Raw genomic sequence first — 23286 nt, forward strand, 5'->3', positions numbered from 1 at the left:
CACACGTGGCCCGATTGGTGAAAAAAAAAAAAGGCTAGGCCTCCATGTTAAGGGAGACAGACCTTCTCATCTGACCCCGGCCATCGGCCCAGACCAACACCTCTCACCGAACCTGGCTGAGGTATAGTGCATTTATTGATATAAAATAAGAATAACATTTATTATATTAAGAGAATAAATAACGGAGACTGTTTAAAAAAGTGATGTTTTAAGAGGAATTGATAGAACATATCATAAGGAGTCAAAAAAATTGACTTTAAGAGAAATTGGTGTTCAAAACAGATGGTGCGCAACATAGGAAACACGGGCCTCAGATTGCCCCGGACATTTTTTTGTGATCCCATTTTTTTTAAAATTGAAAATCGATAAATTAAGGAGTGAGAAGTTTAGGAAAAATATGAGTGAGTGATTTTAGATGCGTTAAATCAAGTTAATGCCAGAACAATACCGAAAAAAGATAAAATATTCCTGTTTTCAGGTCAAAATTGGGAAATTAAGGACTGGGAAGACTAGGAAAAATCTAATTGAGTGAATTGGAATTGATTAATTCGAGATAAAGGTATTTTTATACAAAAATATTAAATAATCGTTAATAAATTATTTTTAAAAAATATGGAATGAAAATGTATTGTTTGGAATACAAATGAGTAAGATAACTTGTTGCAGATCAAGATACGTCATTTTTACATTAAATAGGTGAAGCTAAAATAGTAGCTTTAATTGGTTTGAAGGAAAAAATTAAATTAAGTGAGATGATTATACGTCCTTTTCGCATTAAACTGGTGAGCTAAAGAGCCAGTGTGAGAGGGCGCGTAAGAAAGGAATGTTATGTAGAAAATGGATTGTTGGCAGAGCAGGTACAGAAAGATAAGAGTAAGTAAAAAAAGGTAGAAAGAGAGGGAAAAAGAAAGTAAACATTAAGGACAAATACAGAAAGATAAGAGTAAGTAAAAGAAGGTAGAAAGAGGGGGGAACGGAAAGTAAAAATTAAGGAAAAGAGATACAAAAAGCATACAAGAAAGAACGAGAGAAAGAGAATGTAAAGGGGAAAGTTAATTAAACATTAAAACAGATAATTTGTTGAAAATTAAGTGAGACTAACCATAATACCATATATTGGGACAAATAACTTAACTTTTTCAACATTGAACTGTGTTAAATCTAGCTGACTAAAGTGAATGGGTTAGTATGAAACACATTATAAAGTGCTTTTGGAGGTCTTCATTACCTTGAAAAGCGCTGTATAAATGCAGACCATTTACCCTTGATAACAGTACTTTTATAGAAAAGCTACAAAAATAAAAGAAAATTATTGCAAGGATGAATATCTAATTTAATGCTAATAAACATGGACATAAAATATTGTTTTGCTTTGCAACATTCAAGCGGTGAATGTACTGTGGAATACGCAATTCAAGGCCTGGGACACAAGTACATTCAAGAATACGTCTGCTTAAAGTTACATAGAGTCTTGTTAATAAAAAATGTATATGTACATGAGGAAGATTGATACATTTATCTTGCAAAATTAGATATGCTGTTTTATTTCACTTATATTCATAAAAGTTGAACTGAGTTTTAACTCAGTCTGGAGGAAGTTTTTAGGAGGCTGGTAAATTCTGACTTCAGGATGAGACACGTGAAATGTCTTCGGTCAGACTTCAGTATAAAAAGGGTTTAAAATCTTACACTAGTTTTGTCCGCAATTGATGAAAAATTGTCTTCTGAATATAATTGTTTTTTGAAATTCAAATTATGACGTTTTGGACAGATAGAAAAATATTCCACAAGAAGAAAATGCTATAATATAAAACAATAAAACAATCCAAATGTTTGTCAAATAGCTTAACAATAATCAATTACATGACCATACACCATTAGAGTATCGCCCACATTGAAAAAATGTATGGATGGCATTTTTCATTTTGGCGGAGTCATTCACCTTGAGCGTGAATTACCTGCCTGCTTTGTAAAATATTGTTTGAAGGTTTTCGCCTCTCCATGAAATTACCAATCTGATGTGTTTTTTTTAATGATGTTTAAATTTGAAACCGCTGGTATTGTTTTTATTGATATTCTTTGAAATTCACGACAGGGGGGAAATGTAAAGTAAGCTACTTTTAGTTATTGTGTAATTCTCAGACTCCTATGTTACAAATTAACTTGCTATGCAATTAACCTGTTTTTCTATTTTTAATACACAAGTAATCATTCATACACACACACACATAGTCACATTCAAAGATCCACTTTTTTCAGTCTTTTTCTATTGTATGTAATGTAATGTGCATGCATGACTCCATTGCATGCACTGCGCATGCGTGACTTTTCAATAAATGCAGCTACTGAAACCGGAAGTAGTTGAGAGGGATTCGGTCAAGCAAGCGACCGGATCGCTCTACCTACTGCAGTAGCCTATTTAAACTTCAATTCCTGCCTCTGCCTGAATTCTTTGATCAGCCATGGGTTTATATCTTTATAAACTCCGACAAAACTAACAAGATAAGATCTTTTTACCTCCAAACGTGTAAAGGAACTAAAAATGAAACATGTGGAAAAGTATTTGTTTGTCATTTGAGTTATCAGATCTTAAGGCCTTTTGCGTCTGTATTGCGGGTAAAATTTTGCGATTTTTTTTTGCCCGTGGTTGCCCGCGGTAGAAAATGTGCAAAATTGGCTAACCCGCTGTTTATCCGTGATATGCCCACAAAACAGACGCCGGCGACTGTTCCACTTCCTCATCGCGTCAGTTCCACGTCATTTCCGCGTGTGGACCACGGGTATAAAAGCTGCCGAGCCGGGCTGTAGAAATCATAACCGCTCAAGACACAGTCCCGTGAAGATCAAGATTTCAAGCTATGGCACCGAAGAAGAAGCCAATATGTTGTTATTGTAATAGTTTTTCCATTTTTATTTTATTATCTTGTTATGAAATGAAAAGAAAGGTCAAGAAATAAAAATGGATTAAGACGAGGTCACTACGGTGACGGGGATCCATGTTCACCCCTTGACGTCTCGAGCACAACTGACGTGTGCTCGGCAAATCGCGCTGTATATACGCGGAGAAAGGCGTTTGACCCTCACACGCGTTACACACGCTAATTCACGTGATAACACCGCGATGCAGGCGCAGAACAAACGTGCTATGACCGTGCTCCACCGGCGATTACCCGCTAAAATTTCGCGTCCTACACGCGTGTAACCACGCCCTGGCTGCGGCCGTAGCATGTCGTTCCGCGTCTGTACCGCGTCATTACCTCGTGTGTACCACGTGTGCCGCCCGCGGTTACCCGTGGTCTAAAGTTTTGAGCAGCGCAAAACTTTTTCACGCGGCCAACCGCGTGTGAATTTCTTGCCGCGTGTGAAGCACTGCTGTATCTCGTCTGTATCGCGATCTCAAAGCGTCCAACAGCGTCTGCTTCACGGGCAGAAATTTCTGGCCGTGATTCAGCCTTGATACGCCCGTGAAAGGCTGTGTGACCGGGCTTTTAGTCTGGATTCTAATGAAACACCCCTGTAAAGGATATGAGGTGTAAAGATAGGAAAATGAGACGCTTTTCCTCTTAATGAACACAACGAAAACTTAATCTCAAAATAATCAAATACAATCACAATATACATTCAGTTTACAATCATGTCTATTTGTCGCAAGTATTATGGCATGCGGGCAGCACGGCAGCGCAGTGGTTAGCGCTTGTGCGGCACAGTTCATGTCATGGGAACCTGTCGTGGGTTCAAATCCAGCTCCAGACTTCCTGTGCGGAGTTTGTATGTTCTTCCCGTGCTTGCGTGGGTTTCCTCCGGGCACTCCGGTTTCCTCCCACATTCCAAAAACATGCATTTCAGGTGAATTGGCTGGTCCAATTGTCCCTAGGTGTGAATGAGCGAATGAGTTGTCTGTCCCTGTGTGCCCTGCGATTGGCCGGCAACCAGTTCAGGGTGTCCTCTGCCCACTGCCCGGAGATGGCTGGGATGGGCTCCAGTCCCCCCGCGACCCTAATGAGGATAAGCGGTACGGCTGATGAGATGAGATGAGATTATGGCATGCAATAATGGCAACACGGCAGCGCAGTGGTTAGCGTGTGTGTAGCACAGTTCTGAGGAAATGGGATCAAACCTTCTTGTGTGAAGTTTGCATGTTCTTCCCGTGCGTGAGTTTCCTCCGGGCACTCTGGTTTCCTCCCACATTCCAAAAACATGCATGTTAGGTTAATTGGCTGGTCCAAATTGTCCCTAGGTGTGAATGAGCGAGTTAATTGTCTGTCTCTATGTGCCCTGTGACTGGCTGGCAACCAGTTCAGGGTGTCCCCTGCCCACAGCCCTAAGATAGCAGTGCAGATAATGGATGGATGGATAGTGCAATAATAAGTTTTTTTTTTAGCTTTTTTGAATCAGTAATCACAAAATCTCTGTCCAAATACTGCATACATTTAGCATCAAAATGACCATATTGTCGCTAATCATTACTCTCACATAAGCAAATGTTAAGATAAAACTTTACTAATGGAACTAATATAAAATTAAACAAAAAAAGTCACAACGACCATGCAATATAAGGCAGACGAGCTACCCACATAAATAGGCGAAGGCAAGCTAGCTCTGAAACACTCATCACAGTGTCAAACATATTTGCTTGGTATTAAGTCTGAGTGATAATGATCAACCAAAAACACAGGTTACATCGTCATATAAGCAAGGTGCTTTGTTCAACTTTGGGCTGACTGACAGAGGTTTTACCTGTAAAGGGGACGAGTGTAAAGTAAAATGAGTCACTTTTCCTCTTTATGAACACAACAAAACTGAAGAGGAAAGCGTGCGGTCAACTACAGGGCCCACTGTGCCAGACCGGAGTAATCGATCCTCAACCATAGTTACAGACTTGGCAATCGATTGTGTAACTTCCGATCGAGCTGATGCTGTAAGGAATATTGCCTAGACAAAATAGATGAAATAAAACCTTTTCTAGAGTAAATCAACAACAAAAAAAATCAGTGTACTACACTAACGCTGCAATTAGAAAGTTATTGTGCTACCGGAGGCTGAAGAGAGTTGTCCCCTCAAATATTAATTACCGTATTTTCACGACTGTAAGGCACCCCCCCCAAAAATAGTTTTTTTTTCCTATATTTTCCATACATAAGGCGCTACAGTGGGAACGTTGACAAAACAGACAGATAGTTCAGTCAAACTTATTAACCCTGACGCCTCGCAAAGAAGCAAATTTGTGTCTCAGACACGTACGGACACGGTGTCTGTAAGATATCAGCAATCACTCAAATGCGTCATTCCACATATCATTAGGAAGGTCAAACTCTTGGGATTCAAGAAGAGCCAACCATTTCTTATTTCTATTTTCTTTAAGCTGGCAACTGTGTGGAAAGCAGAGTAAGAATTTCATTGTGCAGGGAAACCTGGTTCTTAACTGTGCATATGACAATAAACACTTTGAATTGAATTGAATTTAAAAATAAACTTATCACAGAAACATCAAGATCAGTCTGAAACAAGATACTGGGACAATATAAAGCCGGGGTAGCCCACCAAAGTCGTCACGTTCAATAATAATATGCAACCATGGTCCTCTTACATCCATGAGTGTAGTAAATCCATCCATCCATCCATCCATTATCTGCAATGCTTATCCTCTGTAGGGCCGGGTGGGCGCTGGAGCCCATCCCAGCTATCTTCGTGCAGTGGGCAGGGGACACCCTGAACTGGTTGCCAGCCAATCGCAGGGCACACAGGGACATACAACTCACTCACTCATTCACAATTTAGATCGGCCAATTAACCTGACATGCATGTTTGTGGAATCTGGGAGGAAACCAGAGTGCCCGGAGGAAACCCACGCAAGCACGGGGAGAACATGCAAACTCCACACAGGAGGTTTGATCTCACAACCTCAGAACTGTGCCGCACACGCGCTAACAACTGCGCCACCGTGTAATAAATCAAACTGCGTAAAATATTTACACACTTCAAAACACGCAATAATGCCGTCAAAAAAGAAAAAAATCCACCGAGAAGCATATGCATTGATGGACATCACTTGTTGCCAGCTGTCTGTTAAGTCCCATAATTCCTGTCTACAAATACAGACTACAGTAGTAAAACATGTTTTAATACACACAACTGTATACTTGTCCGTGTGGCTGTAAGGCGGTCACGCGGCACTCATGCCCAATGAGCCGGTGCGCTGTATGAGTGAAAAAGATAAAGAAATAGAATCCACTACATAGAGTTCACTTTTTAACACAGTGCACCTTATGGGCGTGAAAATACATTAGATAGAAAAGGGCAGTCCACAAGCTGATTGAAAATACATTACAAGTCAAACATGTAGTTGAATTAAGTACTATTCTGCCGATGACGTCATCCTAGGGGAAGTTTTACTCTACTAGCTGAACTTTCATAAGAAAATCAACTTTATTTTGTTAATACAGACGGAAGCTGAACAGAAGCTGGACTTTAGCTTGCGTGATCTGAGGGATTTGCTTTTTTTAGACATCTCGTCATTAACTGAAAGTGATTTTTCCTGTCTGTTGTTGTGTTCAATGAGGGAAGAAGATGTTATAAAATTAAAAACAACTGAAGTTACATGATTAAGTTTGGATTAATAAATATGTTGAAAATGAAGAAAGTACATAATCATAACTAAATATGTCAGCAACATATTTGAATCATACAACAATACCCAGAGAGCTAAACAAACTATCACAAAATGGATCTGAAGTATGAAACAGTAGTACTAAATTGTCTGGACAATACGGCACACGTAAAAACAGAAACTTGCAAGAACTTCAAAATTGCACCTTATAGACCAAAAGAATAAATAAAAGAAATAATGTAAAAATCAGAAACGCATAACTGTAATGAAATTCTTCTACACATGTTAACCATTTATGAATCCATCAAGTTTATTTAGTTGTGAAATCAGATTTCCCAAAATTTGTTTTCAAATATTTATTTCTTTGGTCTTTTTATGCAACCCTTGCTCTTGCTGTAGTTTTAATTTCATAGGCCTTGTAATCCAGTGCACCTTATATACGAATATTATCTCATGAAGATTTTGACGGTGCACCTTATAATCGGTGTGTCTTATGGTCTGGAAAATACCAAACTTTTCCCAGCATTTGGAAGCAAACCACATATGGTTCGTCTTGCAAAATAACATACATGTTGTAATATCCGATGCATTTCTACCATCCTTTCTTGATACAAATTGAAACACAAATTTAGCTCAACAACTAAAACACTGTAAAAGCAAACTGTGTGATAAAAAAGATTTTGAACGGAGTAAAGCATGTTTTTAAAGAAAACACCACACACATGGAACAACAACCTATTACTGAAATTGTGCAGAAGCAATGAGTTGCCACTCATTTGTCTTGCATTCCCTTGCACTCATATTACCTGCAGCAACTGACCTTACTGTTTGCTCAGGTGATTTGCAGAAATTATTTTGTCGTAACCACTTCTGGAAGATGAAAACTAATTCCTATCCCTCACTTGTTAACTACTCAGCATGAAGTTTATAAAACACAAGCTGAAAGACAAGAAATCAGCATGCAAGAAGTGTCACGACAAGAGAAACATTTCTCCACTAGCTTTTAGCAGCCATGATAGGACAAATGTTATTATCGTATGGTTTAGCGCTACCAACTCGATAACATCTGGTTTGAATCTATCTCAGCCTCTAGAAATAGCCCAACCTGATTTTCTTGATTGGTATTGAGTCCAATCCAGGCTAAAACAACTGGATTAGATTATCTCATCTCATCTCACTAGCTGCACCGCTTATCCTCAGTAGGGTCGCGGGGTGTTGGAGCCCATCCCAGCAATCATCGGGCAGTGGGCAGGGGACACCCTGAACTGGTTGCCAGCCAATCGCAGTGGATTAGATTAAATACCCAAAAATATTTTGATTGAAAAAAACAACGATCTAATCAGTGTGGCCTTTTTATCTGCTTAAATAGGATGTGTTTAAGTTTTATTTTGTTTCAAAATGATTTTTTTAGCTGGCCATGGACACCCGCAGGATGCACCTTCTTCGAGTTAGCATTTAGTTCAGGCATGTCCAAAAGCCCAGGGGCCAATTACAGCCCGTGATCACATTTTTACTGGCCCACAGCCTCTGTCATAAAAGTGACCCCCCCAGTAGTGTTGACCACAGTATAAAATACATTTGTACAAAAATAAATAAATCACCATTTCACCAGATGATGGGCATAGCCCATTGGCCACCTTGCCCCTGGGTTTTGTGAGAATTCTATCCAACCCCATTTCCGACATGGCGGCTGTAAATAAAAAAAGGAAAGTTGACTGTGAGGGCCTTCGCTCCCAAGACAAGTTAAAATTGGGGTATTTTTTTCATCAAAGTCCTAAACAACTGCGTATGCCTAATTTGCCAAGTAACTGTGGCTGTTTTTAAAGAATATGATATCAAGAGGAACTGCTTGACAAAACATGCTGATGACAAAAAGCTAACTGGAACAAGACACTGTGAAAGGTCGAAGCTGTTTTTACTGCACAGCAGCACTTTGCAAAGAGACCAATGAGTCAGATGAAAATGCTACAAAGGCAAGCTACAAAGGCGAGCTACAAGGTCGCGCGACATTGATGATGGCCAAGATCTTCAAAGCATTGATGGAGGGTGAATTTTTCAAAGACTGCTCAAAGAATGCCACGCATTTTTAGATGACTAAATCTGGCCCTCTGTCTAAGAATATTGGATACCCCTGATTTAACTGCAAGCACGAGTTTTTTTTATCAATAGAAGGACAACTGCAGAACGGACGAGGAACGGTTCAGAGGTGGAGCTTCTAGATGACAGCTCGCATTAAGTGAGTTAGAGTGGAGGGTAGCGTAACGTCTCATGTGTCACTCCATTATTCAAAAGGGGGCCATCTGACATTTGACTATTGGCTCGTATCTTGCTTGTTGTAACACATCTACACCTCGATTTTGCATGTGTTCATGTGATTAATGTGTATCCACAATTGAGAATTACTCACCAGCAACTTTAACATGAACCTGTACGTTTGTATGAAACACAGGAACCTTACCATCAACAACAGGCTAGTCAGATTGCGCATTCTTCAGAATCTAATTCGGTGGTTACCGATTTAGGCAGCAGGTTTCTCACATTTTCCCCAAATGATCCAGTATTGTGTCTAACATTTATCATAAAGAGAGCAATACAGTACAGTACTCTAATTACGGTAGCTTTCACTTATCGATTTTGCAGTTCATTGATATGGATAATAATTGATCAGTCTAAAAGCAAAATAATACAGACACACAAATTAATAATGCACACAGTTTGATTCTAACAAGCTACGATTTATTTACAGGACAAAGAAAATTGAACCAAACAAGAGAATAAAGAATATTGTTGACACAAGAACTCGTGGTGTAACCTGGGGTGATGAGGGGGCTGGGGATGGGGGACGGTTGGTAGCAGATTAAAAATACTGATCAATAAACGTGGTTTTAATATAATCAACTCATTTAAACAAAAAAGGGAGGCGTGTCCGTTGAGTTCCGTTTGATGCTTTTCAAAATAAAGTTCTCCAACTGATGGATTATAATAATTGCTGATAATAGGAAACATTTCATTCGGACACACAATAAAATAAATGATGACACATATGCAAATAATTAATATTTTGATCACAAATGAACATTTTGGGGTTTCAAATCTCTATTATACAGCTGGAGAGTATGGTCACTTCCTGTGAATGAATCGTGGGTCTTTCGTTGTGTTGGCAGAGCGATAGTTGGAAAAGGTTAGGTGAAATACCCTTGGTAGCAAGGCAGTACGCTACAAAACTATTAACAAGGTTCTTATGTTTGCTTTCCATATCTAGGTCAATGACAGCAAGAAACCTTTTTTTATGTATGCAAGCCGCTTCCTTTACTAATAATTAACAAGCAGATGAATACTCGATCAGCCCATATGAATTAATAGTATTGTTTACTATTTTGAGTGACAACGTTGCTGTCAATAAGCTTGTTTTGCCCTCTGGGATATCCGATTGCCTTTGTGTCTTTTGTGGTTGTCAAAGGGGCAGTCCAAGCAGTACATGTGTCCCCTGTCCATTCGTGTGTTCGTTTACGTGCGTGTTTTGCCTTCTCAAGTAGTTCAGGATCGCTTGCTCATGGATGGAGTGGAGACGGATTCCAAAGCTGACAAAAGAGGAATAATTAAATTGGTTAAATACCGAGAATGCCTTATAAGAAGAAAAATGATGCCGCTATTGACGTTGAAAACGGTGAGAATATTTTTTTTCCAAACTCATTTCTGGGTAAAAAGTCTCAACTGATATTATTGTACATTTGATTGCTGATATTATGGAAAGTTTGTTTGACTTGTAAATGTTTTCCAGTTGGTATGGATGTGGATGCTTTTGACGACAATGAAAGTGAGGGTGAGTGTTTTTTGATTTTTTTTTTTTTTAATTATCCTTTTTATGTTTCCGCTTTTGTCTAATCAAACATTGGAACAAGCCCAAATAATGTTGCCCTTAAAAATACTCTAGTCACAGGACATTTTCAAGCTACAAACTATTGCATGTTGGATATCAAATTCCTAATGTTGAACAATTAGATTTTCCTAGCAAAAATACTACGAAAAAAAGTAAAATAATAACATTTACATCCAAAGTGTACAGGGTCCGAATGACGGCAGACGCTGCACCGACCCGTCTGTCGTCTCCCCTTCCATCCTACCCTCACTCGTGAACAAGACTATTGTAACTCAACGTCTAATAATTACAAACCTGTTATAACATGATAACTGGCATAGTAATAACATGATAAGTTGCCATTTTAGACATGCATATCAAAATGGTAACCCTTCGTCCCAATCAGGAAAAAAAAGTTGCTTTCAGTTGAAAAAAAGTTGGTGAACCTGGTCTAAGTATTAGATAAATTCCTTACATTGTAAAAAAAAATCTCCAATTGTACAAATTGAAAAACTAGCTAAAAATATAGAAATGTTCTAAGAAAGACTATTCTCACAATTTAAAATATAACATTTTTTTAAGTTCCCCTTTCCAATAAAATCAAAATAAATTATTGCAAGATTATACGTAATTTGGCTATTTTATGTATAACTTTTATGATTTTTTTTAAAACATTATTTTGCCGTATATCAACATTTTATATAATCGTTATTACTGTTCAAAATATTTCAAATATTGAACTTCCAACAAAATGTAATGCCCAACTGATGCCACTTTAAACTTGTTTCAAAAATTAAATTGAATATTTTTCAGAAGAGGCCAGGAGAAGGATTAAAAACAGAAGAACCAAACCTCAGCGCAAAGCCAAGCAGTACAGTGATGAGGAGGAAGAAGAGGTGCCGCCCAAAAGAGGGCGAAAGAAGAAATCTCAGCGCCGAGACAGTGATGAAGAAGAAGAAGATGATGATGATGATGATAGCAAAAGTGTGAAAAGAAAGCGCTCCAAAACTTCCAAGGAGAAAGTCTTGAGGGAGGAGAGCGAAAACGAAAGTGAGGAGGATCACAGGGCAGCGAAAAAGGGAGGCATGTCATCTTCAAAAAAGGACAAAGAAGAACGGAGCAAAGAGAAAAAGCCAGATGCTAAAGGGAAAAAAGGAAATTCTAAAAGCGGTGAGAGGGATAAAAAGAAGAAGAGGAAGTTGAGCAGGTTCAGTATTCTCTGACAGCATCCTAAGCTAAGCAATGCAGTGTATAACATGCCAGAAAATAGATAATATTCCAGCTTTGTTTCTGTAAATTTGAAAGAAAGTTGATAGCCTTTGTCTATGCTTTCATTCATTCATTATTCACTGTTGCACTCAGACAAACTGTGAACCCCTCCTTCTGTTTCACAGTGAAATCTCAGGAATTAGGACAACTGTTTCACAAAGGATGAAAAAGAGATTTTTTTTTGGCATGCTCCTAAAAAGCCATGGCACATGACCGCTTTTTCCTTTCATCAGCTCTTCGTCCTCCTCCGACACTGGCAAAGAATCTCTTTCGGAGGGAGAAATGGAAGCCCTGAAGGAAGAAGTAGAAGAGAAAAAGAAACTGATTGCCACATTAAGAAATAAACCATGGCGTATGAAGAGGAGACTCGTCATGCTCAAGTAAAAAAAGCAAAGAGTGTCCGTTCTTGGTTTTCTATCCTTGTATTGATTCTCAATCTAACTTTGGCTCTAAACATGTTGATGACCTTCCATTCATTTGGTTTATCTATTTTTAAATATAGAATTTCTTCACTGCAATTGCTATCACATGCTTACCATCACCTATGTCTCAGACATGTGAAGAAAAAACAACGATCTAATCAGTGTGGCCTCGTTTTTGCTTTAACTGTTTATTTTCCTTTGCTTGAAATACCATGATCCTTCTCAATGTGCACTACTGTTCAAAAGTTTTGGGTCGCTTATAAATGTCTCTATTTTTAAAAGAAAACTGATATTTTTTACAATGAAGATAACAGGAAATTACTCATGAATATACTCCATACATTGTCAACATCGTAAATGATGGTTTTAGCTGCAAATGTCAGCTTTTTTTTTAAACGCAACATCTACATAGGTGCATATATCCCCGTTATTAGCAACCAGTGTTCTAACTGTAAGCACATTGTGTTTCCTAATTGCGTTAGAGGGTTGACAGTTGATGAGAAAACCCTTGTGCAATTATGTTAGCAAATCTAAAAACAGTTTAGCTGGTTAGAGAAGCTATAAAACTGACGTCCCTTTGAGCTAGTCCAGTATCTGTGTGTGTTTCCCCCAAAAACTTTAATGTGAAAGCTGACTATCTTTTCTTGTTCTGAGAATTGAATGCTACTCTATGAGATAAGTTGGAAAGAGACTGAAGATCCACTTAAAATGTGTGTACTATTCCTTTCAGAGCACAGCACAAATGGGCTCCCACTAGAGTCAAGTCACATTTATTTATGTAGCCCTTAATTACAAATTGTTTTAAAATGACCGCACAGACCACTTACACCATCCCCTGATCTAAAACCAACATGCGGGCAAGCAAAAACTCAAAACCTTAACTTCAGGAAAATGAGAAAACTTGAAAAGGGGCCACGCAAGTGGTAATCCCTCATCAAGGATGATAAAGCAAAAAGAATACAATATACAAATACCCAATGTGACGTGCTAATACCCACTGTAGCGTGTTATATAGAGCATCTAGATAGTGCTACGCAGAATACATATTGCAATAAAATTCGGTCAAATGCAATGTAGGGGGTGTGGTTTAATGTGGGCCTTTACTCTGCCGGGTGGAGTTAAAGAGCCTCATGGCATGAGGAAGAAAATATCTCTTCTGTCTGTCCGTGGTAAAAGACAGTGACAGAAGTCTGTCGCTGAAGCTGCTCTTCTGTCTGGATATAATGCTGTGTAGTGGATGTGATGAATTGTCCATGATTGAACGCAGCTTTTTCAGTGCCCGTCTCTCAACTACTGCTGTCAGGCTGTCCAGCTCTGTGCCCACAACAGAGCTCGCTTTCCTCGCCAGTTTATTGAGACGAAAGGCATCCTTCTTCATGACGCTGCCTCCCCAACACGCTGCCGCATAGAAGAGGGCGCTTGCCACAACTGTCTCATAGAATATTTTCAGGAGCTTTTTGCAGATGTTGAAGGAGGCCAGCCTTCTGAGAAAGTAAAGTCGGCTTTGACCTTTCCTACATAGAGCTTCTGTGTTGGCAGTCGAGTCCAGTTTGTTGTCCAGCTTCACACCCAGGTATTTGTGGGTCTGGACAAATTCTACACATTCTCCTTTGATGGTTACAGGAACCGGGTGAGTTCTAGTTCTCCTGAAGTCCACCACCATCTCCCTGGTCTTGGTGTTTTGTTCAGGTGCAGGTGGTTTGCGTCGCTCCATTGGACAAAGTCCTGAATCAATTTCCTGTACTCCTCTTCCTGCCCACTTCTGATACATACCACGATCGCAGTGTCATCAGCAAACTTTTGCATGTGGCAGGACTCAGAGTTATACTGGAAGTCCGATGTATACAGAGTGAATAGGAACGGAGAGAGCACGGTCCCCTGCGGGGATCCTGTGCTGCTAACCACAGTGTCTGATGTACAGCCCCCTGTTTTACATACTGGGGTCTGCTTGTCAGGTAGGCCGTAATCCATTCTACAAGGTGTGAGCTAACTCCCATCTGTCAGTTTCCTACTCTCTAGCAGAGGCTGTATGGTATTGAAGGCACTGGAGAAGTCCAAGAATGTAATCCTCACAGCCCCCCTTGGCCTCATCCAGGCGAGAGAGGGATCGGTGTAGCATGTAGACTATGGCATCCTCCGCTCCCACCTTCTCCTGGTAATCAAATTGCAGAGGGTCGATGGCGTGGCAGACCTGTAGCCTCAGGTGGTGCAGAGGCAACCGCTCCATGGTTTTCATCACATGTGATGTCAGGGCGACCGGCCTGAAGTCGTTGAGTTCCTCAAGTCTTGATCTCTTTGGGACTGGGATGATGCAGGATGTTTTCCACAACTAAGGGACCCTCCCCTGTTCAAGGCTCAGGTTGAAGATGCGCTGTAGAGGGTCTCCTAGCTCCAACGCCCAGGCCTTCAGCAGTCGGGGGGATACTCCATCTGGACCAGCTGCCGTGCTGGTTTGCAGCCTCCTCAGCTCTCCGGACACCTGGGCTGCAGTTATCTTGAGTGGGGGGATGTCCTCCGTGCTAGTGTCCAGAGGGGGAGGGACAGCTGCAGTACTGTGGGGTGTGATGAGTTGGGGTGGTCAAACCTGTTGAAAAAGTTGTTTAACTGGTTGACTCTACCCACATCTACATCCACAGCCACACCCTGCTTGGTGCTGCAGCCATAATGGTTTTCATCCCTTCCCACACCTCCTTCATGTTGTTTTTCTGCAGCTTTTTCTCCAACTTCCTCCTGTACTGCTCCTTCTCGGAGCTGGACTCTGAGCTCCCTCTGTACTCATTTTAGCTCCTGCTGATCACCATCTTTATAGGCCCTCTTTTTGTGGTTCAGAAGGCACTTGATGTCGCTCGTGATCCAGGGCTTGTTGTTGGCATAGCAGCGTACAGTTTTTATAGGAACAACATTGTCCATACAGAAGTTAATGTAGTCAGTAGTGCAGTTTGCCACCTCCTCAATGTCCCCACTGCTCGACCGTAGCAGGATATCCCAGTCCGTACGTCCAAAGCAGTCTCTCAGAGCCTGCCTCAGTAGACCATTTCCTGAAAGAGCGTGGTTGTTGGCAGCCTCCTCACTTTTGGTTTGTAATGAGGTTTAAGCAGAATGAGGTTGTGTTCTCCTTTCCCAAGGGCAGGCACTGTATGCGTCCTTAATGTTTGCATACAGAAGGTCAATAGTCCTATTTCCCCTGGTCTTGCAGTCCACATACTAGACGAAAGAGGGCAGTGTTGTATCAGATGTTGCATTGGCTAACAATACACAAAAATAACATGGGTAATATGTAAAAATGTCGAAAAAGTCCATGACAGTAACGATGCAGCTTCCTATCTCAGCCGGCTGGTCGATGCTGGTCCACTGACTCATCTCGATATGTCGTTCTCCCTCATTTCACCCTCCACCTGGCAGATGGAAAAGACAGGAAAAGAAAAGTATAAGGTGGGCATCAATCATAATCTATAAAATAGAAGTGTATATTTAGTCTAGATTTAAAAACTTCCACTGAGGTTGCAGATATTATCTCTTCAGGCATTCCACAGCACCGGAACCCGGATGGAGAATGCTCTCGAGCCTGCAAATCTTTTCTTGGCTCTTGGAGTCACAAGTAGACAGGCATTTTCTGAGCAGAAGCTCCATGCAGGAACATAGGGGGAAATCAGTTTGGAGAGAAAAGAGGGGGCATGAATAGAAAGAGAAGTTGGAGACATAACCAAGAAAGAGGACAAGTACAATAGAGTCTCTAGTTTGAGAAATAGTTGCCATACAGGTCCTTAACTAGCAGCTTGGTTAAATAGTACCCAGAGAACACCAGTATCAAAATTTACAGTGAAGAAGCTCTGAGATGCTGGTCTTAAAGGCAGAGTGACAAGTAAAAAGCCACATATGTGACTGGCCTACAAAAGTAAGATATAATATGGGTAAAATAACACAGACATTAAATGACTCATTTGATAAATCAAAGTTTGACATTCTCATGGAAAATACACAATTGTCCGGGTGACCCCAAACCTTTGAATGGTAATGTCCATCCATCCATCCATTTGCTGCACCGCTTATCCTTAGTTGGGTCGTGGGGGTGCTGGAGCCCATCCCAGCTATCTTCGGGCAGTGGGCAGGGGACACCCTGAACCGGTTACCAGCCAGTCGCAGGGTAGACAGGGACATACAACTCACTCGCTCATTCACACCGAGGGACAATTCGGACCGGCCAATTAACCTGACATGCATGGTTTTGGAATGTGGGAGGAAACCAGAGTGCCCGGAGGAATCCAACGCAAGAACATGCAAACTCCACACAGGAAGGTTTGATCTCATGACCTCATAACCGTGGTGCACGCGCACCAACCACTGCGCTGCCGTGCTGCCCGGTGAAAGAACAGATAAGCTTAAATACGCTTCTGGAAGCAGACCAGGATCGATGACTTGCCATTCGTTTTTCATGAACTTGACAGTTTCAGGAATGCTGTTGAGGTTTCTGACTCACTGAATTCCTGCGTTATTCATTCCATCCACAGCAGAGGTGTCAAACTCCCGGCCTGGGGGCCAATTGCGGCCCGCGGGGTGATAGTAAAGTCTAAATGCACCCTGAGTATTACTAAGCCCTTCCTGGTGGTAAAAGTATAATTCATTGAAAAACAAAAACAAACCTCCATGTTTTAAAATAGTCATAGGTAAAGAAATTTGCATTCATTTTAAATAACATTAGCCTCACTTAGATGGAGCTTACATCATTGTTGGACATGTTGCTTCAAAGGTGAACCAAAAAAGAAGACAAAAAAAAAACGGTCTTTTGTTTTCTCCTTTTTTCTCAGTTTTTGCCCCCCCAAAAAATTTAAACTGTTTTTTACCTTTTTCTGTTCTTTTTTCTTCTTTATTTGTATTTTTTCTTTTCCCCTTTTTCCTTTTTTCCATCCTTTTTTCTTAATCGTTTTCTTTACCCCTTTTTGTCTTTTTACTTGATTTTCTCCCTTTTTTTTTGCTTTTTATTTTTTTTGCAAAAAACTTTGCAAATAAAACAACATGTTTTTTTTGCATTATTTTTCGGTTGCATGGCACAATAAAGCAACATCTAGTGGTCAAACAATACACACTGTCCCTTTGATGTAAGTGCAGCACACGCAAATTATGGATTTATTTATCACTGTTTGACTTATTTTCACATATTTCACATATAATTCTTGCTCATTTTTATTTTACGGTCTTGTTTTGTGTAGCGTTTTAAAAGAAATATATTTGGGAACAGTTTTCTTGTGGAAAACCCATTTCGGCCCAACCTCGCCGAGTACCCTATGCTATGGCGGTCCTTAAGTCAATTGAGTTCGAGACCCCTCAGCTGCCGGGTACTACTATCCATTAGCAACCCATTCCAATCCATCTCATTTAACTCACCAAACTAATTTTTACTTGACTAGATAGTCCATGTATTGACTTTTGCGTTTGTCCAACAGGGAAGCGCAGGAATTTATTGAAAAGTTCGAGGGAGCTCTTGGAAAAGGAAAGGGAAGAAAACTATATGCATATAAAGTCATGATGACTAAGGTAATCTGATTAGTTTGCATATTTGTTGAAAATTAAAGATGTGGAATAATAAATGAAACATTTCCCTTAGAAATTTATCAAATTCAAGCGTGATTTTGAGAACTTCAAAACAGCCTGCATACCCTGGGAGAGGAAGATAAAAGAAGTAGAAAGTTGGTAGTAATATGCAATTCTGAGCATTTTGTTTTGTTTCTATGGTTACTTAAAAAACATCTGTTAATACTGTAGGTCACTTTGGGTCATCTGTGGCATCCTACTTCATATTTTTGAGGTGGATGTATGGGCTCAACCTGGTCCTGTTTGGGTTCATGTTTGGTCTGGTGGTCTTACCTGAGGTACAGTTCTTATAATTATATTAAATTTAACATAGCTATTAATTGCTTCCAGTCTGATTAATGTTTTGATGTACATTAGATTCTCATGGGTCTACCATATGGCTCCATACCCAGGAAAACCGTACCCCGAGAAGAGCAAGCAAAAGCGATGGATTTCTCTGTGCTCTTCGATTTTGGTGTAAGCATCCTTCTTCTATCTGTTTTCATTTAGAAGACCTAATCAATTAATACAAGAAAAATAACACAGTGCAACATTTTTAACCTGCATCAGGGAATATAAAATGTTATTGTGAAATATTTTTTCGTATCTGTATATATCTCTCGTCTGACAAACGTTCGCCTGGATATCCGCAACGAATGTATCACAAACAGCTTCCAAAATCTTGTTGAGATGCAGTCCCATGAGAACAAGGAGCTAAAAAATTGGCAAATGAAGCACCCAAATTTGTGATCCCGCGTATTCAATTCTTGTTTTTTTATCTATAATACTGCAATATCCTACTTTTTGTCATACAATCAGTTGTTTGTAACATAAATGTTATCAAATGGAAATTTGAATTTTAGTTAAAAAAATTGACTGCAGTAAATTGAATCTGATCAAATAATATATTTTCACATTGGAATTAAAATGGGACCTAGCTACTTCGCGGTTCGACGTTTGCGGCTTCAGAGCTTTGCGGTCTGTAATGGTTAATTTTTTTTTTTTTGAAGGGGCGTCGCTGCTTCGCAGATTTTCACTTTTTGCGGGTTTTTTCTGCGGAACGTCAGCGGATGCGGGATAAGGCGGCCGGCTGGATGGGACGAGGGAGGGGGGGGTGCTCACTCCCGGGCCGCGCGACGGAGCGAGTTCGGCGGACGCGGCGTCACCCTAATAGGGATAAGCGGTGCAGATAATGAGATGAGATGAGATTTTTTTCTTTTTCTTTTTGAAGGGTCGTCGCTACTTCGCAGATTTTCAGTTTTTGCGGGTGGTTTTGTTCCCCATATCTAAAAAAATAATAATTAAAAAAAATAAAAAAATAAAAAAATAAAACATTTTTTTTGGAAGGTGCGCCGCTACTTCGCGGATTTTCACTTATCGCGGGTGGTTTTGGTCCCCATTAACCGCGATAACCGAGGTCTTACTGTACATAGAAATATGTAACAGACCTAGGAAGGGCAAGTACCGAAACCAGGTATCAATATTGGTGACGATACAATGCTTTTTAAGGTATCTAATTAGCCTTTGTAGATGAAATCAGAATGGGCTGCCTAGAGGCTATTTAACAATTAATAACCTGGGATTAAAGATATGGTAAATTTACATTCAACGATTGCAATACAGTAATCTCTTGATAAAACGTGGTTCACCTTTCACAGTCTTGCTGCATAACAGAACATTATTATGCAATTTGATATGCGTTTTGATTCGATAAAGCATTTCTAAGAAATTGGTCAAAAATGAATAAATAAATGTTTACAGGTACAGTATAAAGTACTTTTATTTGTTTAATGAATGCTTTGGCGTGTAAAATGTTTTTTTCTTTGATTTCAATGTTTAATCATTGACCATATATTGTATAAAATAAAGGTTTTTACTTCACGGACTTTGCCTATCATGGGTTCTTTTTGGAACGTAATCCCCGCGATAATTGAGGGGTCACTGTATTAAGGAAAAGTATAGCGTTGGAATTAAAATCTATGACCTTAAGAATAGTAGTAATTTTCTTTTAGAGTGAAAGGAATTTGGCCGGTCTGTGGTATCGGTATCATGACTACTACAAGTTTTGGGAATCGGTCTGAACGGAATGTGATATTGTACATCCCAAATCAAGTCATCTTTTATTGCAGTATTTATTGCAGGGACAATTTTTAGAAGGCACAGTTACCAGTACAATATTGTCAAGGACCCACTCTGGGTGGCATGGAAGCACAGCACGGACAGACAGATGAGGGCAGCAACGGATTTTTTATTTGGACAGGGTTTGGTAAGCAGGGAGTCAGAAATAGGGGCAACAGAATTAAGATCACAAGAGGCGCAGTTGTGTTCCAGAGGCAGGCAAAATATCAGTGATCCAGTAAACAAACTTTAGCGAAGACGACAGTTCAAATGTTTGGCAGGGGGTACTCGTCATGAAAGGAAGAAAGGATTCAGTACACTGGAAACAAATTATGCTGTGTCAAGATGACTTGGAACGTGATAAAGAGACAAACTTGCACCTAGCCCAAAAAACTGAGTGCTTAAATAGTGAGGAGGAGAATTGATTAGGGAGCAATCAGGGCCAGTTACAGGGAAAGTGAGAGGAGAAGGAGAGAGAAAATCAAACCTTACAGCAGGATAGTTGATACAATATTTACAAGTCAATTTAGGTTTACAGTATGTATACAAAAAAAAAGAAAAAAACATATAGAATCTACGTGAAATCCTTCTGAGCCCAACTCAATTGAATTATTTTTATTTTAGTTCCAACCGTCCTTGAATCATTTTACACACATCATACCATACATAGTAGAGATACAGCCTTTGTGGAAAGACTTACACCCCAATGTATTTCTTTACCGACAGGGTTACTGTAAATATTCCTTTTTATTTTATGGATTCTACGACCATAAGCGAACCATTGGTGTGCTGCAATTCAGACTTCCCTTGTCATACTTGTTGGTTGGGGTCGGCATCTTTGGATACAGCTTGATGGTTGTCATAAGAACGTAAGAAACACACTTGATTGCAGACACTTTCAGGTTGCTGCAGTCCTTTCAAGAGAAATGAAACTTTTGTCTTCTTCTCAGGATGGCTCGTAATTCAAACGAAGGAGGCGACGGGGCTGAAGAAGGTGAGTTCACTTTCAGCTGGAAAATGTTCACCAGCTGGGACTACCTGATTGGAAACCCAGAGACAGCAGATAATAAATACGCCTCCATTACCACCAGCTTCAAGGTGAGAGCATGATGGGACCAGTTGAAATGAGACATGAAGTCACATCTGAACTTGTTTTGTCTCTGATCTATAATAATTTAGCATTAAAAGGATACTTAAACTATAAAACATACAAAATTGTCATGATTGCCCTATTTGGAACACCTGTGTCAGCTTGATTGGCGCCAACAGCCCGGACAAGCTGATTGGTGGCCACACCCTTCTTAAGCCCCCGACTTCAGTTCAAACTTTGTCAGATCGTTGCGAGCTGTTGTGTTTCATTCAGTGAGCGTTCCAGTCCGACTCCGTCCCTGTTAAAACCTGTTTCCTGCCTGATTCTCGTTTTCGACCCGTTTCTGAACCTGACTACGGCTGGTCTGCCTGCCGCCTGCCTACGACCTCTATTACGAACTTGACATTGCCTCTGATCTCCAGCCCTGGTCAAACGACTTGCCATTCCCGCCTGTCTTCTTCCGACACCGAACTGTCACTCCCGCCTTGCTTGCTCCCGCTCTCCGCAAGTCTTCGGATCAAGCAATCAAGCAAGCCTCACTCTCTTTCAATAAAATCTAAGAAACGCATGCAATTGAGTCCTGTGTCCGTTCTGGTTTGTGACAGAACGATCTGACCAAAAATATGGACTCAGCACGCGATTCTCCGAGTGGAGACCAAAGTAACGCGGAGCCTCCTTCCGGCTTACAGCGTTCACAATGGGCTGAACGTGCAGTACAACAAACCACGAGTACCGTCACATCCCTGCTGCAACACGTCCGGACACAACAACAACTGCTAGATCAGCAACAACATATCCTGCTTCAACAGCAACAACAAGTAGCGAGACTATCAGAACAGATGTCAAGACAACTGACGTCATCAGCTCCGCCTTCCAACATTCCGTCCCCGAGCACCCAATCGCCGACGCCGGTAATGCCGCTTCCTACCTCTCACGTCATCGGATCGGCAGAACCGCAAGTGGGCGCACCTGAAATATTTAGTGGAGACCCGGCACAAGTTCGTGCATTTCTGGTGAACTGTCGTCAAATTTTCCACTTACAACCTGGTAACTTCGCGTCCGAAGCAGTGAAAGTGGTGTCCAGCATCAATCATCTGACCGGAAGAGCTCGACTCTGGGGAACCGCCGAGTTCGAGCGTGGCTCAGTGGCGTGTTCTTCATTCAATCTCTTGGCCCAGGAGATCGTAAAGGTGTTTGACACAGGATCTTCAGGGGCCGATGCATCCATCCCGTTCCCTCCTGAACATCCGCCAGGGTAAACGCACAATCGCCGACTACTCCATAGATTTTCGAACCCTGGCCAGCCACGGTCACTGGAACGCCGAGGCGCTGGTCGACGCTTACCTCCACAGTCTGGCTGATTATTTGAAAGACGAGTTGGTGTCCCACGCCCCACTGACTACCCTCAACGAAGCTATTGCTCTGACGGCTCGGATCGACCGGCGAGTCCAGGCACGAAGACAGGAGCGGGGCCAGCCGAGACAACACACCACCAACTCGCCCAAAGAGCCAGGTGGTTTCACAACTGCACAACCCATGAATTTGATTCCTCACAAAGCCATGGAGGTGGATCGCACGTCGTTATCTGCGGAGGAACGCCGGCGAAGGATTTCCGAGGGGCTTTGCCTATACTGTGGCGGCGAGGGACATCGAATTTTATCTTGTCCGTTAAAAGGAAGAGCTTGTCGGACGGCGGAGGGATCCGATTGAGCTCAGCCATTATCCCAACCTCCAGAACACCAAGAACTGTCCTCGAGGCTCGGCTCGTGATTTCCGGGTTTCCCCAGTCTCTACCTGCGTTGGTCGATTCCGGCGCAGAAGTGAACATTTTGGATATCACCCTCGCACGCAAATTACAAATACCCTTGGTTCCTGTCTCGTCCCCGATCACTGCCCGAGCGTTAGACGGGCGCCTGTTGGGTAAAGTCACGCAAGTTACCGAACCGGTGGAGATGAAATTATCAGGCAACCACCAAGAGCGGATTCGGTTCCACCTGCTCCCATCCAGCCGCTCGTTTTGGGTCATCCTTGGCTGGTACGGCACAACCCCCACTTCGATTGGCGTTCTGGAACCGTGATGGAATCGGGCGTCGAGTGCCATCGAACCTGTCTGAGCGCCGCATCTCACCCTGACCGACCCGTTGCTTCTAAGCCTCCCCCTGATCTGTCCAAGGTTCCTGCCTGCTACCACCACCTATAAGAGGTATTTAGCAAAGCCAAGGCTACTTCATTACCTCCACATCGCCCCTACAACTGTGCTATTGACCTCCTGCCTGGCTCTACTCCCCCTAGGGGTCGACTCTATTCTCTTTCAGCACCCGAGAGGCAAGCGATGGAGGAGTACATTTCCGAT

At 41.3% G+C, this 23286-nt stretch overlaps 1 protein-coding gene across 1 annotated transcript in view; it reads left to right on the forward strand.

Annotated features, from left to right (window-relative positions):
* tmc2b (transmembrane channel-like 2b) overlaps positions 1 to 23286 on the forward strand; it is a 47284-nt gene continuing 23998 nt past the window's right edge. The window contains exons 1-11 of the mRNA XM_088335005.1: positions 1 to 121; positions 10141 to 10274; positions 10389 to 10430; positions 11280 to 11673; positions 11969 to 12115; positions 17599 to 17689; positions 17760 to 17841; positions 17918 to 18024; positions 18104 to 18202; positions 20570 to 20712; positions 20794 to 20941. Of these exons, the coding sequence (XP_088191131.1) occupies positions 10229 to 10274; positions 10389 to 10430; positions 11280 to 11673; positions 11969 to 12115; positions 17599 to 17689; positions 17760 to 17841; positions 17918 to 18024; positions 18104 to 18202; positions 20570 to 20712; positions 20794 to 20941 (1299 nt within the window). The 5' untranslated portion in view covers positions 1 to 121; positions 10141 to 10228. The remainder of the gene's footprint in view (positions 122 to 10140; positions 10275 to 10388; positions 10431 to 11279; positions 11674 to 11968; positions 12116 to 17598; positions 17690 to 17759; positions 17842 to 17917; positions 18025 to 18103; positions 18203 to 20569; positions 20713 to 20793; positions 20942 to 23286) is intronic.

This window comes from Urocampus carinirostris, chromosome 5 (genome assembly GCF_059441175.1).
Source record: "Urocampus carinirostris isolate Australia breed hairy pipefish chromosome 5, RoL_Ucar_1.0, whole genome shotgun sequence".
In the NCBI taxonomy this organism is placed as follows: Eukaryota; Metazoa; Chordata; class Actinopteri; order Syngnathiformes; family Syngnathidae; genus Urocampus; species Urocampus carinirostris.